Source organism: Entamoeba invadens, assembly GCF_000330505.1.
Source record: "Entamoeba invadens IP1 unplaced genomic scaffold scaff_1105074726075, whole genome shotgun sequence".
NCBI classification, from domain to species: Eukaryota; Evosea; order Mastigamoebida; family Endamoebidae; genus Entamoeba; species Entamoeba invadens.
This window is the reverse complement of record NW_004191895.1, coordinates 17129-31123: the sequence shown is the minus strand read 5'-3', so window position 1 is coordinate 31123 and position 13995 is coordinate 17129. Positions and strand designations below refer to the sequence as shown.

Here is a 13995-nt window from a genome sequence, read left to right as displayed (position 1 = left end):
GTCACATTTTCACAAGCACTTCAATCAATCAGAAAATTTGCGTTTTATTATTGCATCAATTTTTCACAAATTGTTCTTCCAATAAGTTTGGTTGACATTGGCAGTTCCGCATTTTCAAATTGTGAAAACGTAAAGAGCATTGATGTTCCAGCTTTTGTTTATTCAGTAAGTGGTGTGTTTGATTCATGTTATTCACTCACTTCAATTAACATCAAAAACACTTGTGAAAATATTTCCACGTGTACAACTTATAACGGACCTTTTACAAATTGCAATTTAGAAGAAATTATCATTCCTGAGAGTGTCACTGAAATTAAAAAATCGAGTTTTGAAAATATGAAAAATTTAAAACGTATTATTATTCCAAACAATGTGGTTTCAATTGGAACACACGCGTTTTTGAATTGTTTTCATTTATCCACAATCAAACTTGGTAATACAGTTGAAAGTATAGGAGGGTACTGTTTTAAGAATTGTGTAAGTTTAATAAACATCGAAATTTCAGAGTCTGTCATAAAAATTGGTAATGGCGCATTCAAAAATTGTGAAAATCTAATTGCAGTGACATTTGGACGACAAATACCAAAATGCGAAATTGATATATTCGACAAGTGCAAAATGTTAAAGGAATTTTACGTTAATGGGAAAGAGGCAACTAAAGTGAGTTTACCCGTCACATACAAAATAGCTCACAATTTGACAAAAAACGGAGTTTGTTGTGATACTATTTTCTTTACTCGAAAAGACGTCAAAAAACACTTAGAAATCGTTTTTGAAAACGGCAAAAAAGTTGGAAAAATTCCAAACAATGTTGTTGGACTATGTGATAATTGTTTCAGAAAATATAAAGAGGTGCAAACAATTTTTGTTCCCAAAAATGTGAGAAGTGTTGGGAGATTTTGTTTTTATAATTCGGTTGGAGAAGAGAATATAATTTTTGAAGATAAAAATGTTGTCATAATAACTAAAGACAAATTTTTGTTTTAAAAGATAAAAGAAATTACTTTGGTTTATGTTGTTGTTTTTTATAAATTAATATAGTTAAGTGTAAATTTCTAACATGTTTTTATTGAATAACACCCACTATTCGTGCAAATTAATAGTAAAATCAATTGGTTTTAGTAATTAAAATATTATTATAAATATGACTAAAATGTAAATAAAAATTAAATTTTTTTTAAAATAATAATTAATTATTATATTAAACTAATGGATGTTTGAACGAATAAAAACAGTGAACAATATCACTATTTTATTGTTAATTATTTTTAATGAATATTTTTTTTTAAAAAAATAGTAAATAAACTCAAACCACCTATTATATAATATCGAATTAAAATTGAAATACCAAAAGATTTTGTAACATACGGGGATTATGCTTGTTATGACTAAAAAACGTTAAAAATATTGTTACAAATTATTCAAATTATACACGTGGTATCATTTTTGAAGGTTGTAAAAAAACACAACACGACAAATTTGCAATGAATAAAAATTTGATTTAAGTTTACAAAATTGAAATATTGTTTTAAATTGTGGTTAAGTAACCATAACACTATTTTAAATATCAAATATTGAAACACAATTGTAATACAAGTGTTAAAAATAAATCACTTACTTATTAGAACAACAGAGCCAATAAAAAGAACACCAAAATAGATACAATTTTATAAGCTCAATTGCACTTTTCATCAACTGGATTATAACCTTCAATGCATTTTTGCATTTATCATTTTTATCGCAAGTTTCACAATTTTCAGTAGAACAATTTTCACAGTTTTTAATTGGTGTTTCAACTGGTTTTCCGACTGAACAATGATTAACACATTTTCCTTCGAGTGAAATATACTTTTTTGTATCTTTACACTTCTTGCATTTTGTATAAAATTTACCAGAAGTGCCATCACTCAGATCAACACAAGACAAACAATCTGCCCCTATTGCACCATCTTTTGAGTCACAAGTGGCATCAATTGTTATTTTTCCGTTTGAACAATCACTGCATTTGTTGCCGTCCAAATATTTATATGGACTTAATTTATTACATGTTAAACATTTTCCATTAGTATCTGTTTGGTCTGCAGCACAAGTTAAACAGTTGTAGTTTTCATAACATAAAATACATTCACTTCCTTTTATATATCCGTTGTAATCAGTTTTACATTTATAGCACGTTTGGGATTCGGGATCACACTTCCCACAGTTTATATTACATGCAACACATCCACCTTTATTAATAAAGCTTCATTCGGCACATTCACCACAAGTTGTTCCATCTTTTTCACATTTCAAGCACAATCTAGATTGAGGGTTTTGACATGCCACAGACGGGGTACAGAAATTTAAACTGTCTAAATAATACCCTTCTTTGCAAATAACACATTTGTTCGTATCAGTTTCGCTGCAAATATCACAATTTGCTTGAGGAGGTTCTGATGTACAAACATTAGCATAAGTTTTAATACTAAAGCATGTTAGACAAAAGAACAGAAACATTGAAATTATCGATTTTTGGTTAATTTAAATATTCTAAATTGTGATCTTAAATTTTAATTAAAGACCTGCGAAATACTTGCAAGAAGCGAAATACCTGCACGAGCCTATGTGGCAATACGTTTTTTCCAAAAAATGGTCAAAAAAGAAAATAAACAAATTTTTTAAAAGAAAAATTTTTGGAAAAGTAATGAAAAAAATTGAATTTTCAATGGCCAAAAAGAATGAATTAGAAAACAATTTTCTGTTTTACAGATTGATTTTTGATTTTAAGATCATTAATATTGACAATAATAAAACAAAAACAACGAGAATTGAACTTCTTATAATCAAAAATTTAATAACAATTTAATATCATTATAGTAAATAAGAATACAAAATCATCTTTTATTAAAATGTTTGATAACAAAGAAACTAATCTATTATCATAATTAAAATTAATTATTTATTATGGTTTTTATTTGTGTTTCTTTTCACAGTAATTGTTTTGGGAAATTATATTAAAACTAATACTATACTAACATTATAAAAGAAAACAATAGTTAATTATTAACAAAAAAGCTATAGATAAGTAATAATATATTATAATAGATTTAATAGTAACGTTAATTATTAACAACATTTAATTATTTTACTTTTACAGTCTGTATATATATAGTATGATTTAATTAATTATCATTAGTATATTTACTATTACAAATTATCACATTTTAAATAATATTTATTTAATTTAACAAATTATTATATTTACTATTATTTTGAATACAATTTAAACCAAACCCACCATAAGAACACTTCAATTACTCTTTGTGATTATATTTAATTCTTAAAATGAATAATTATCAAATGTGACTATTATGGAGTTTATTTAATATAATTAATTAAAAACCATAAATGTATTAAACAGTATAATTGATGTTCTGTTCAATTATTTTGTAGAAAACTGTAAATAAACACAGAAGAAAAGCGTATTTTTTAATAAAACCTTTGTTATTCGTTGGTTTTTTGTTGTAAACTCCTTGATGTTCCAGTTTTATTCTGTCGATATCTGTATAAATATTGGCTCTACCTTAGCCCCAGCTTCCTTCTGTTTCTGTGTGTATTCATCCTTTGATGCCAATTGGTTCTTGTCGAGGCAGTCGAGTGTCTCCTTGATAATTGCCGCCTTGTCGTCTGGTGAGAGCTTTGCTGCAATTTGCTCGTTGATTGTGTTTTTCATTGAGTAGCAGAAGTTCTCAAGTCCATTTTTCGCCTCGACAAGCTCCTTCATCTTGTCGTCCTCCGCCTTGAGCTTCTCTGCGTCTGCAACCATCTTGTCGATCTGCTCCTTTGAGAGTCTTCCCTTGTCGTTTGTGATTGTGATCTTGTTCTTCTTTCCTGTTGTCTTGTTTTCAGCTGAGACATTCAATATCCCATTTGCATTTGTGTCAAATATGACTTCGACTTGTGGGACATCACGTGGTGCGGGTGGAATGCCAGACAACTCAAACTTGCCAAGCAGGTTGCAGTGTGATGTCATGGATGTTTCGCCTTCAAAAACTTGGATGAGGACGCCTGGTTGGTTGTCTGCATATGTCGAGAATATTTGTAACTTCTTTGCTGTAATCGTCGAGTTTCGTGGGACAAGTGTCGTCATCACACCACCAACTGTTTTAATCCCAAGTGTCAATGGCGCAACGTCAAGCAGCAACACGTCTTCCGTTTCTTTCCGCCATTTCCAGTCAAAATAACAGCCCCGAACTTCAACTGATTTATTGGAGATTTTATATGTTTAATTCATTTATAAAAATCCTGTTTTTTTAGCCAAAAACGTTAAAGTTTAAAATTAAAGAAGGAAAATAGAAAAAAAAATAAAAAAAGATGTGTCTTTTGAAATAACACATCTTGATTTATTTGTGCATTTAGAGGCTTAAATACAAATGTTTGAATATTAAATATGTTTATAAAATTTATGTTGAATGTTTCCTTAAAATTCACCACTTCTAGACCACACAGTCCGAAGTTATGATAACCACATTTTTCAAAAAATAAAAAGATGTGTCTTCGAAAAATACACTACTTTCGAATTTTATCATAAATAAAATTCGAAAAATAAATGATAAATAAAATAATTTTATCATTTATTTATAAATAAACAAAAAATCTTTCATTTTAAAATGATGTTTGGTCAAAAAACAGTTTGATGCATTATTTGTTTGGACTTTTCTTTGAAAAAAATATGACTCTGAATTTTCAAAAAGATGGTTCGACACTAAAATTTGCTTTTTTATTGGTCAATTACAATACTATTCGTTTTTGAATTTTCAAACCAAGAATTTTAATCTTTTTACAAATTATTTTGTCTCTTTTTCAATTTTTTCTTATAAAAATAATGCCACGTGGTTCGTGCAGGTATTTCGCTTCGTGCAAGTATTTCGCAGGTCTTTACATTTTTTTATTACAAAGTATACAACTGTTAAATATAATCACAAAAACGGATATTAGATAAATTCAAATATTTGAATACACATTCAACAGGAAGTGTTTTTTTAGTGTTGAGGCAATTGCAATTTGTTTATTATTTTTCATTGTTATACTTTGTTATAATTACAACAATTTATATTGATTTTTAGACGCTGGTACAAGTTTTGCTTACGTCATGAAATAAATTTCAATTAATTATTTTTTGTTTTTTTTTGTTATTAAAATGTTATTAAAATGGTATTTTTCATAAAAAATAATTTGTTATTATTAAAATGTTTTTGTCTTATAACATAATTTCAGTTTTTTTAATTTTTTGTTATTTACAAAAATAAAACCAAAATTTACTCATTTAGGACGTTCAAGTCATATTGTAAAAATCGCTGAAAAAACTAAAAATAAAAATCATTTTCCTATAAATAAAAACCAATTAAAATATAAGTTTATGAAAAGAAACTCAAAAATCTTAATGAAACATGGAGGAAAAATAACTTCCAATTGTTTTGAAACGGAGGTGGTTAATACATTAAAAAGCGTTTTAAAAACGTCTTGCGTTGTTAAACAAAAAGAAAAAACCAAAACCAAGTCATTACAAAAAGATATAACAACCCAAATGAAACCAAAGAAAGAAGTCAAACAAAAGAAAAAAAATGCCAATTAAAGATGTTTCAATGAATTGCGTTCTGAACTCTCAAAAATATATACAATTTGAAAAATTTCCATTTGAAAGGGAACACATTTTAACACTTGATGATGTTGCTTATATCAGAAGCACAACCCATACACTTTTAAAAAACAAACCAAATTTGAATTGTTAAAAGAAGCTCAAAAACTGAAATTTTCAGAGATATCGAGCACAGAAAACGGTTCTGATATATATATATAAAATCCAAAGAAATTGGAGATGTCATGAAGGGATTTACAATCAACGATATTCAAATGTTTGTAATGACAAGTGTTTCTATAATAGAATTCAACGAGCTATTCGAAATAATAAAATCTTCAACATGCTCATTTAATATAAAACAAAATGGTTTTGAATTCGCACCATTCACACCATCCACTTTAAAAACGCATGGTTCCAAAACAATATCAGAAAAATCAGAACTGTTTATTTTGCTTGCGTTGTTAGAACTGGTGTTAGTTATAAATTATTGTTTACATTACTTCAATTGGAAAGATTTTCTCCTTATACAAAAAAGCTCAAACTTGAAAATGGTGAAGATGAACTATTATCTTTGTGGAGAAAAAGGAATTTAAATATGAATGTCAAGTTTTGTAAAATCTCATATAACACATTTTTAAGTGAATTTGGCGAAAAATTGAAAACAATTTGATCAAAAGTGTCCAATCAAATTCAATGATTTATACTCCGTTTGCTCTAGGACAGCCGGCACTGGCAAGTCAAATATATCCACAGTCAATGTATGCATATACCACTGTTGATTCTAAAAGTGTTATTTCAAAAAGCAAATGGGTCAATTATGTAACAGATGAGAAGAAAGTTATTAAAATAAGGGATGTTACAATGTTTTCCAATAAGATTAACACAGCTGGAGCCAAGTTTCAAGTTGTTGTTAGAGATGGTTTCATAGTTGATTTTGCAACATCTGAAGGTTCGGTGAATGACAACAATCTGTTTCTTCATAATTATTCTGGTATTCCACCAGACAGTTACACTTTGGGAGATTTGGGTTATTACTCTAAAAACAGTGAATTAATTTTTACTCCAATAAAAAATGTACATGATGATCCGTTGTCCAAATATGTTAATTTGTTTCATACGAAAATGCGTAATGTCGTCAAAAGAGTCTTTGTTAGATTTGGAATTTACTGGAGATTTTTTCGGGTTCCCTATGGATTTGGTTTTATTCACTTCAATTGTTTTGTTCAATTTGCATGCAGTGTATTTAATTATCATTTGACCAAAAGGCCACTTCAAAATACAGAAAACAACGAATTAAAGTTCAAAATTCACATTGGTTTGTTTGAATCTGAACAACAAAAACTATATGATGAATGTGATTTTGAAAACAGTGACATTAGAGAGTGTTTTTATTATAAAACAACACAATTGTTTGCAGATTCAAATAAAGAAGCGATTACAACCAAACAACCTTCGCCACAGACATTTGAATTAGTTGGCAACGTAAAAGAAATATACGAAAAAATGAATAGTCGATTGTTGGAAATGAAGATGACAGCAGTTAACACTGACGATCTTGATTATTTGGTGAGAAAATCAAAGAATGAAATGGAAAGTGCAATATTGTTTATGAATTATGTCAATTCACTTGTAAACAGAAAAAATATGGAATTTCAAAAAACAAGTCTCGAAACAAGTGTCGGCGTGAAAGAAGGCTGTTCTGAGAAATCGATGATTATTGAAACTCTTCCCGATTGTTGTGTTGGGGAAGGTGATGTTAGTGTTATTAACGATGCGGATACCGAACATTTTACTACAAAAATTACATCCAATGATGAATTTGATAGTGCTCAAGTTGAAGATAATAAACTGTTTTTCAAAAGTCGGTACTGTCATATTTTTAGAACTTCCTAAAGTCCCGTTTTTTATTTTTGTTTTTTCCTAAAAAAACAAAAAACAAAAAATCGAAAGTACCGACTTTATTTTGAAAAAAATACCAATCCCGTTCAATTATTTTCGTACAAATTCGGGAAAATATCGAAATAGTAACCAGACTTTTCCAAAAAACCCGATCCCGTTATTTGATTTGACCACAACTCGATACTTCGCAACATATATTCAGTATTGTTGGCATAAAAGCACAACAATGAATATTTAAGTAAATTTGGATGGTGTTGTTCGTGTCGAGTTTTAACTGAATATTACTTTCGTTAATTTTTCATTTTCAATTAAAAACAAACTGTGGTTTTCTTCTCTGAATAAAAAATAATGAAATAAAAAGTTCCAAAAACACCAAAAATTACAGCAAATGTTTGATAATTTTGACAGGCATAAGTCAAAATTGTCAAAGGGCAACACTAGAAAAATAATGCAATAATAACAATATTGTTTTGTTATTGGATATTTTAAAAAAGATGTTTTCACTGAAATGCTCAAAAAGAATGTCGACTTTATTAAACCCAACAAAGATAAGTTATCAAATCATTTTGTTATTTTTATTGTTTTTGTGACAACACTACTAAGCATAATAATCTTCGAACTAAGCTTTTGTTTTGTGAATATTTCATTAATTAATAAAATGTTTGATAATAAAAAAGATTGAAATTAAGTTTATTTGCTTTTGTACTAAAATGCACTTTTGGGATAATTCACGTGTTTTTAGAAACAAAAATCCCGTTATTTCAAATTTTATATGGAATTTTTTAATGCTTAAAAATTCTTCAAGTAAAAAAATATTTTTTGAAGACCGTTTTTCTCTTATTTACTTGGAAAAAATAAGCGAATTTATTACAAAAAAACGATTCCCAAAAATAATAAACAAAATAAATGCAAAAAATCGGGACACCTCAGTACCGACTTTTGAAAAACAGTTTATATATTAATTTCTTAATCGGATAAAACTCAAGAAACATCAACAACACATGTCAAAGCGTATTGACGTTTTTTCCATGCAAATAATTGTGAAGTATTTGAAGAAATATAACGACTTTATAAACATCGTTTTAGTGTGCAAAAAGAATAAGAATGTATTTGACCATATTCAAAAGAATCCAATCCAAATCACTTCAAAAACAAAGAACCTTTTCAAGTACATTCAAACTCAACAAACGTTCTCTCCCTTTGATATGCAACTGAACACTCAAAAATCGCTATTTCATTATCCAGAACGCAATTAAGAATGTTTGATGGAAATTAATAATGTAATGTCCGTCCACTCGCTGTTTATACAAAAGAAGATAAAAAATTATTTTAACACTAAAATATCAGACTTGTGAGGGAAATTGGAGACACTGCATTTGAAATGTGTAAGAAAACTTCAATAGAATTTCCAATTATCGAAATTGTTAAAAACGCATTTTCTAAGTGCTTAAACATAACAGAAAATGTACCACCACCACATCTTACACACTTTGGAAATGGCGCGTTTAATGATTGTATAGATTTAAAAGAAATATTTTTCCCGGATTTGCTTGAGTATATTCCACAGTCGTGTTTCAATGGGTGTTTTTTTTCTGATGTAAACTTTGTAACAAACGCCACTTTTATAGGACATGATGCTTTTAGTAAATGCGCTTTTAAAAACTTTTCAATTGCCATAAACGTATTTATCAAAAAATCAATTTTTATTTGCAACTCACTTTCAAAAATCACGTTTTGTGGCAAAAAGTGCATTCTATGTGGTACTTGTTGTGATTATTTACAACTAAAATAAAATGTAATGGACGACAATGTTAAAATAATCGCAAGTTCCACGTTTTTGGATTGTACGTTACTTGAGAAAATCACACTGTCTTCAAATTTAGAAGTTATTGGACCTAACGCATTTTCTGGGTGTAAAAAACTCGGCAAATTTGAAATTCCACACAAAGTTCAATTAGTTTAAAGTTTTACATTTGAAAATTGTGAACAATTGAAAGAACTCGTTTTTGGTAAAAAAATGTTGTGTTTGATAAAGGGGTGTTTTGAGAAGTGCACGTCACTTACTTGATTGATTGTACCAATTGATTTTATGAAACATTTGTACATTGCAAATGAAAATGAAAAAGAAATATTTGAACGACTGGGCATTGAAGTTTTGAATATGACTAAAAGCGAAGAAGTCAATGAAAGTGTATTCAAGTTCGACAACTTCTGTGATACAATGAATGTCGTTACAAATCATGCAAATTGCATCCATCTCGGTGATTTGGATATCTTTGATTCAAAGTCATATTATTTAAGTGAACATCCAAGAATATACATTTCTTCTAATATTGTTGATGGAGACATTGGATTGAACAAATTCGACAATCAAATTGAAAAAAGTTGTTATTCCTAAAAATGTACTTTTAATAAAAGAAAACGACTTTTATGTTCACAACGCAAAAAGTATCCAGATGCTATCAACTGTCACCACAAATAAATAATATTGCCTTTCCAATTCAATGATTATGGAATTTGTTGTACCTCAAAGTTGCGTAAAATTGAATCAAATGCGTTTTTTGGTTTATTGGATTTGACGTCACTTTACATCCCAAAGATTGTCACAAAATTTGGAAAACATATTGTTGCATGGTGCACCAATTTGAAGTCAATTGTATTTGAAAATGGTCGTCATTTTGATATTTATAATGAAACTGTATATAATATAATTATTTAAAAAAAATAAATAAAATTTTTCAATTTTTAAATCTGCCATTCAAAAAAACAATTCAATTATAAATATAAAAAAATACAACAACAAAAGTCTTTAAAAAACATGAAAACCAATCATGTTAATTATTTTAATCTATATTATTTAGTATTAAACAATGTTACAATTGTGATTGACGTAATTATTGTTGCCTTAATTATTATTTTTATTAATTTTAAAATTAATAATTATATTTGTAATTCGTAATATAGAAGAACGATCCGAGAACATATATAAACAACTAAGGTTGACATGAAAAACCATTTAAAGCTTAATTAAGGTTTTGATGTTGGCCTATCGGCCCAAAATAAGGTACATGATGTTGTAGGTGTGGGCTGTGGTTCTTAGTTGACTTTTGAAACAAACCCGTTTTTACATATACAGATGCAAGAAAAAGTGGTTGTGATATTTTTATGGTCATAATATGTTGCACATATAATACATTAACTGTCGAACCCTTATCACATATAACTACTGGACTTTTTTCATTTTTGTGTGTTTTATAACAACATTATTGTTACTGTTAATTGTAATTTTTGTATAATTTAATTCAGTGTATATTTTAAAGAATGTACATACAGATTACAAGCTTTTGAAATAAAAGCTTGAATAGTCCAGAAATTACCCATTTTGGTCAAACATGATATTCTTATTCGATTAATTACAATGTAACCAACTTTTTTTAGCCATGTTCAATCAATGTGTTTAATTATCAAATCCTTGCTTTATACAGTGGTTGTATAAACCCACTTAATTTGAAATAAACCCACTTAAGTAAGTAAATTTTGTGAAACTTTGGTTGAACTTTAAGCCAAAATAGAAAAAATTAAGTACCATTTTTTATTAATAAGAAAATGGGTTTGATTGGGTCTTTTTTTGTTTTTTTGAGAAAAAAGTCAATTTTGTTCGAGATGAAAAAATATTTAAAATGGTTTTTTATTTTAATTAAAATAAACTTAAAATATAGCTTTTGTTTTTTACATCATTCGTTTCGAAAAGTATTGACTTATGACAAAAAAGCTCAAAAAAGGTTCAAAAAGTGAAAAAAAGAACAATGACGAGCACAATAGACTAGCTTGAAAATAAAAGCCGGATTGAATTTGTGGTCTTATTGTGCACATTATTTCAATAATTGTTTTTTAACAAATAACATTTAAAAATATTTCATAACAGTTGTTGTTAAGATTCAAAAAAAGATGATAGAAAAATAATAAACAAAAACGTATGAATTGAAATAAACGATAATTCAAAGAAAACAATAACAAATAAATAACATTTGAGGAACAATTAATGAAAAAATGGGATAATACGAAGAATTGAGTTTTTTGGATTGAAATCGAATTGATTATTTTTTAGTTTAATAAACTTCAAAGTATTTTTGAATTAAACTTTTGAGCTTTTGTTGAAAACTGTTTTAAAGAAACATTTGGACCAAAAAAATGAGTTACATTTTGTGTAAATCGTAAAATGTGGTTTTTACACAAAATGTAAAAATCGTACACTTTTTGGTCAAATACCAAATGGATTCTGGATTCGACAAGTTTTCCACTCAAAGCATTAAAAAATAGTGTTTAAACTTGAAAATGACTCAAAAAATCATAGAGTCTTCACCAAAACAAATCAATATATACGCTAGCCCAAGTTTTGCTTATGTCATGAAATAAATTTAAATTAATTGTTTTTTCTTTTTGTTATTTTTGTTATTAAAATGTTATTTTTAAAAAAAATAATTTGTTATTATTAAAATGTTTATGTCTTATAACATAATTTCAGTATTTTTAATTATTTGTTATTTTTAGAAATAAAACCAAAATTTACTCACTTAAGTGGGTTTATTCCAAATTAAGTACTTAAATATTGCCACTGTAAAAACAATCATATTAAAAATAAATAACTGCAAAATATTGAAATAATCATAATTATGATATTACTTTATAAATTAATACATGTTATTGTGAATTGGATGACTAAATTGACAAGCTGAATATTATAATAATGAACAATTATCATGATTTTGCAATAATCCAGGCATAATAATACTCATATATAATAATATAATATCAAGAATAAAAAACTGAATAACAATAAACAAAAAAAGAATCAAATTGACACATTCAATACAATCTAATAAACATCTTTAGGTATTAAATATTCAAACAATTAACAAACTCATATATTGATTACTATCTAAAAACATGGTCAAATTTAAATTTTTTTTATCAACACTGACAACTATTTTATGTTAAACATAATTTTCCAACAAATATCTGAGTTGTGAAAGTATAACCGTTTGTTTGTTTTTAATTATTTTGCCAAAATATAAACTAAACAATGAAAAAATGTTTGAAATGTAGTAAATCAAATTACTTTAACTTTCAAAACAATTAAATATAACACAATTTAATCTTCACTTGATTTCATTTCATTTTTGGTATTTTTAAAAACAACTCTTCCTGTTTTAAACTAATAACATTAAAACCATATATATTTTTAATTAAAAAAATATAATTCTGCCAGTTTATTTGATAATTAACACATATTTAATTTATAATATTTTTTTTTAAAATAAATACAAATTTGCTATTAATAGATATTGATTCAAATAATTTATCAAATGTTCACAAATATGTGATCTACATTTCATAAAAAATATGTAAGCTGAACGGGAGACGGATAATTGGCCTCAGTGAAAACTGGCCACAATATTCAATAAAAGTTCAATAACAATTAAACTTTTTTCTCATTTGTTTTTTTAAATAAAAACGATAAACTGAAAAATAAATAAATGGAAGAAATACCAGAAATTGCTTTTCTTGAAAGTCAAAGAGGTTATCAGATGCCTTACATAAACGGCTGCAAATTCAAACACGAAAAAAAGGATCGAATAAAAATTAAATGTTCTCACAAAGGTTGTAAAGTTAAAATCGAACTGGTTAAAATTGAGAGTGGAAATTATAAATACACTTTTTTAAATGATGCATTTACACACATGATTATGTCGATTATTTAAATGATTTGTTTCGAATATGTTTAAAAGAAGCGGTTAAAAAAAGATTCCAAAAACAAAACAACAAAACAAATAGTAGTAGAGCAATACATTCAAAGAACAACTCGAAGAATTTCTGTCTGTGAAAAATAAGTCAGAAAGGAAAGACAGCCATACTCTGTAACCAAAACACAAGACATAGAATTTTCGAAATAGAAAAAGAAATTGTATTGTATCAAGATGATGATATGATAATTTTTGGTAAACAAGATTATGTTGAGTTGTTAAAAACTTCTCCAGTTTTTTTTGATGGCACATTTAGATCATGTCTGTGTTTGTTTATTTAAATTTATAATAATAATATAATACAATAACAAATAGCTCTTTTTTTATCAATTATATACTATACACAGGCTTGTCAGTAATGAATGTTTTCCGATTGTTTTTGGGTGTCTTAAAGGAAAAGTTCTGAAGTGTATTATAACTTTTTAGATTCTCTGAAAATGTTGTTGGTAATGATTTTTTAAACAGAGAAATGGTTGTTATGGGAGATTTTGAGTTGTGTTTTATTAAGAATTTGTTTCCTAAACAAGTCAAAGTAAAGTGTTGTCACTTTTATTATTGCCAGAATATATTTCGGAAAGTTTCTTATTGTGGATTTAAACACCGTTATAAAAATGGAGACGAGTTTAAAAGTGCAATCAGAAAATTGATGTCTTTACCGTTTATGCCGGTTAG

At 27.2% G+C, this 13995-nt stretch overlaps 1 protein-coding gene across 1 annotated transcript; it reads left to right on the top strand.

Annotated features, from left to right (window-relative positions):
* EIN_353460 (hypothetical protein) lies at positions 1-987 on the top strand (the record flags this gene model as incomplete). Its single annotated transcript, XM_004185824.1, has 1 exon — positions 1-987. A coding segment is annotated over one exon (987 nt), but the record flags the coding sequence as incomplete, so codon positions are not given.
* Between the last annotated feature and the right edge of the window lie 13008 nt (positions 988-13995).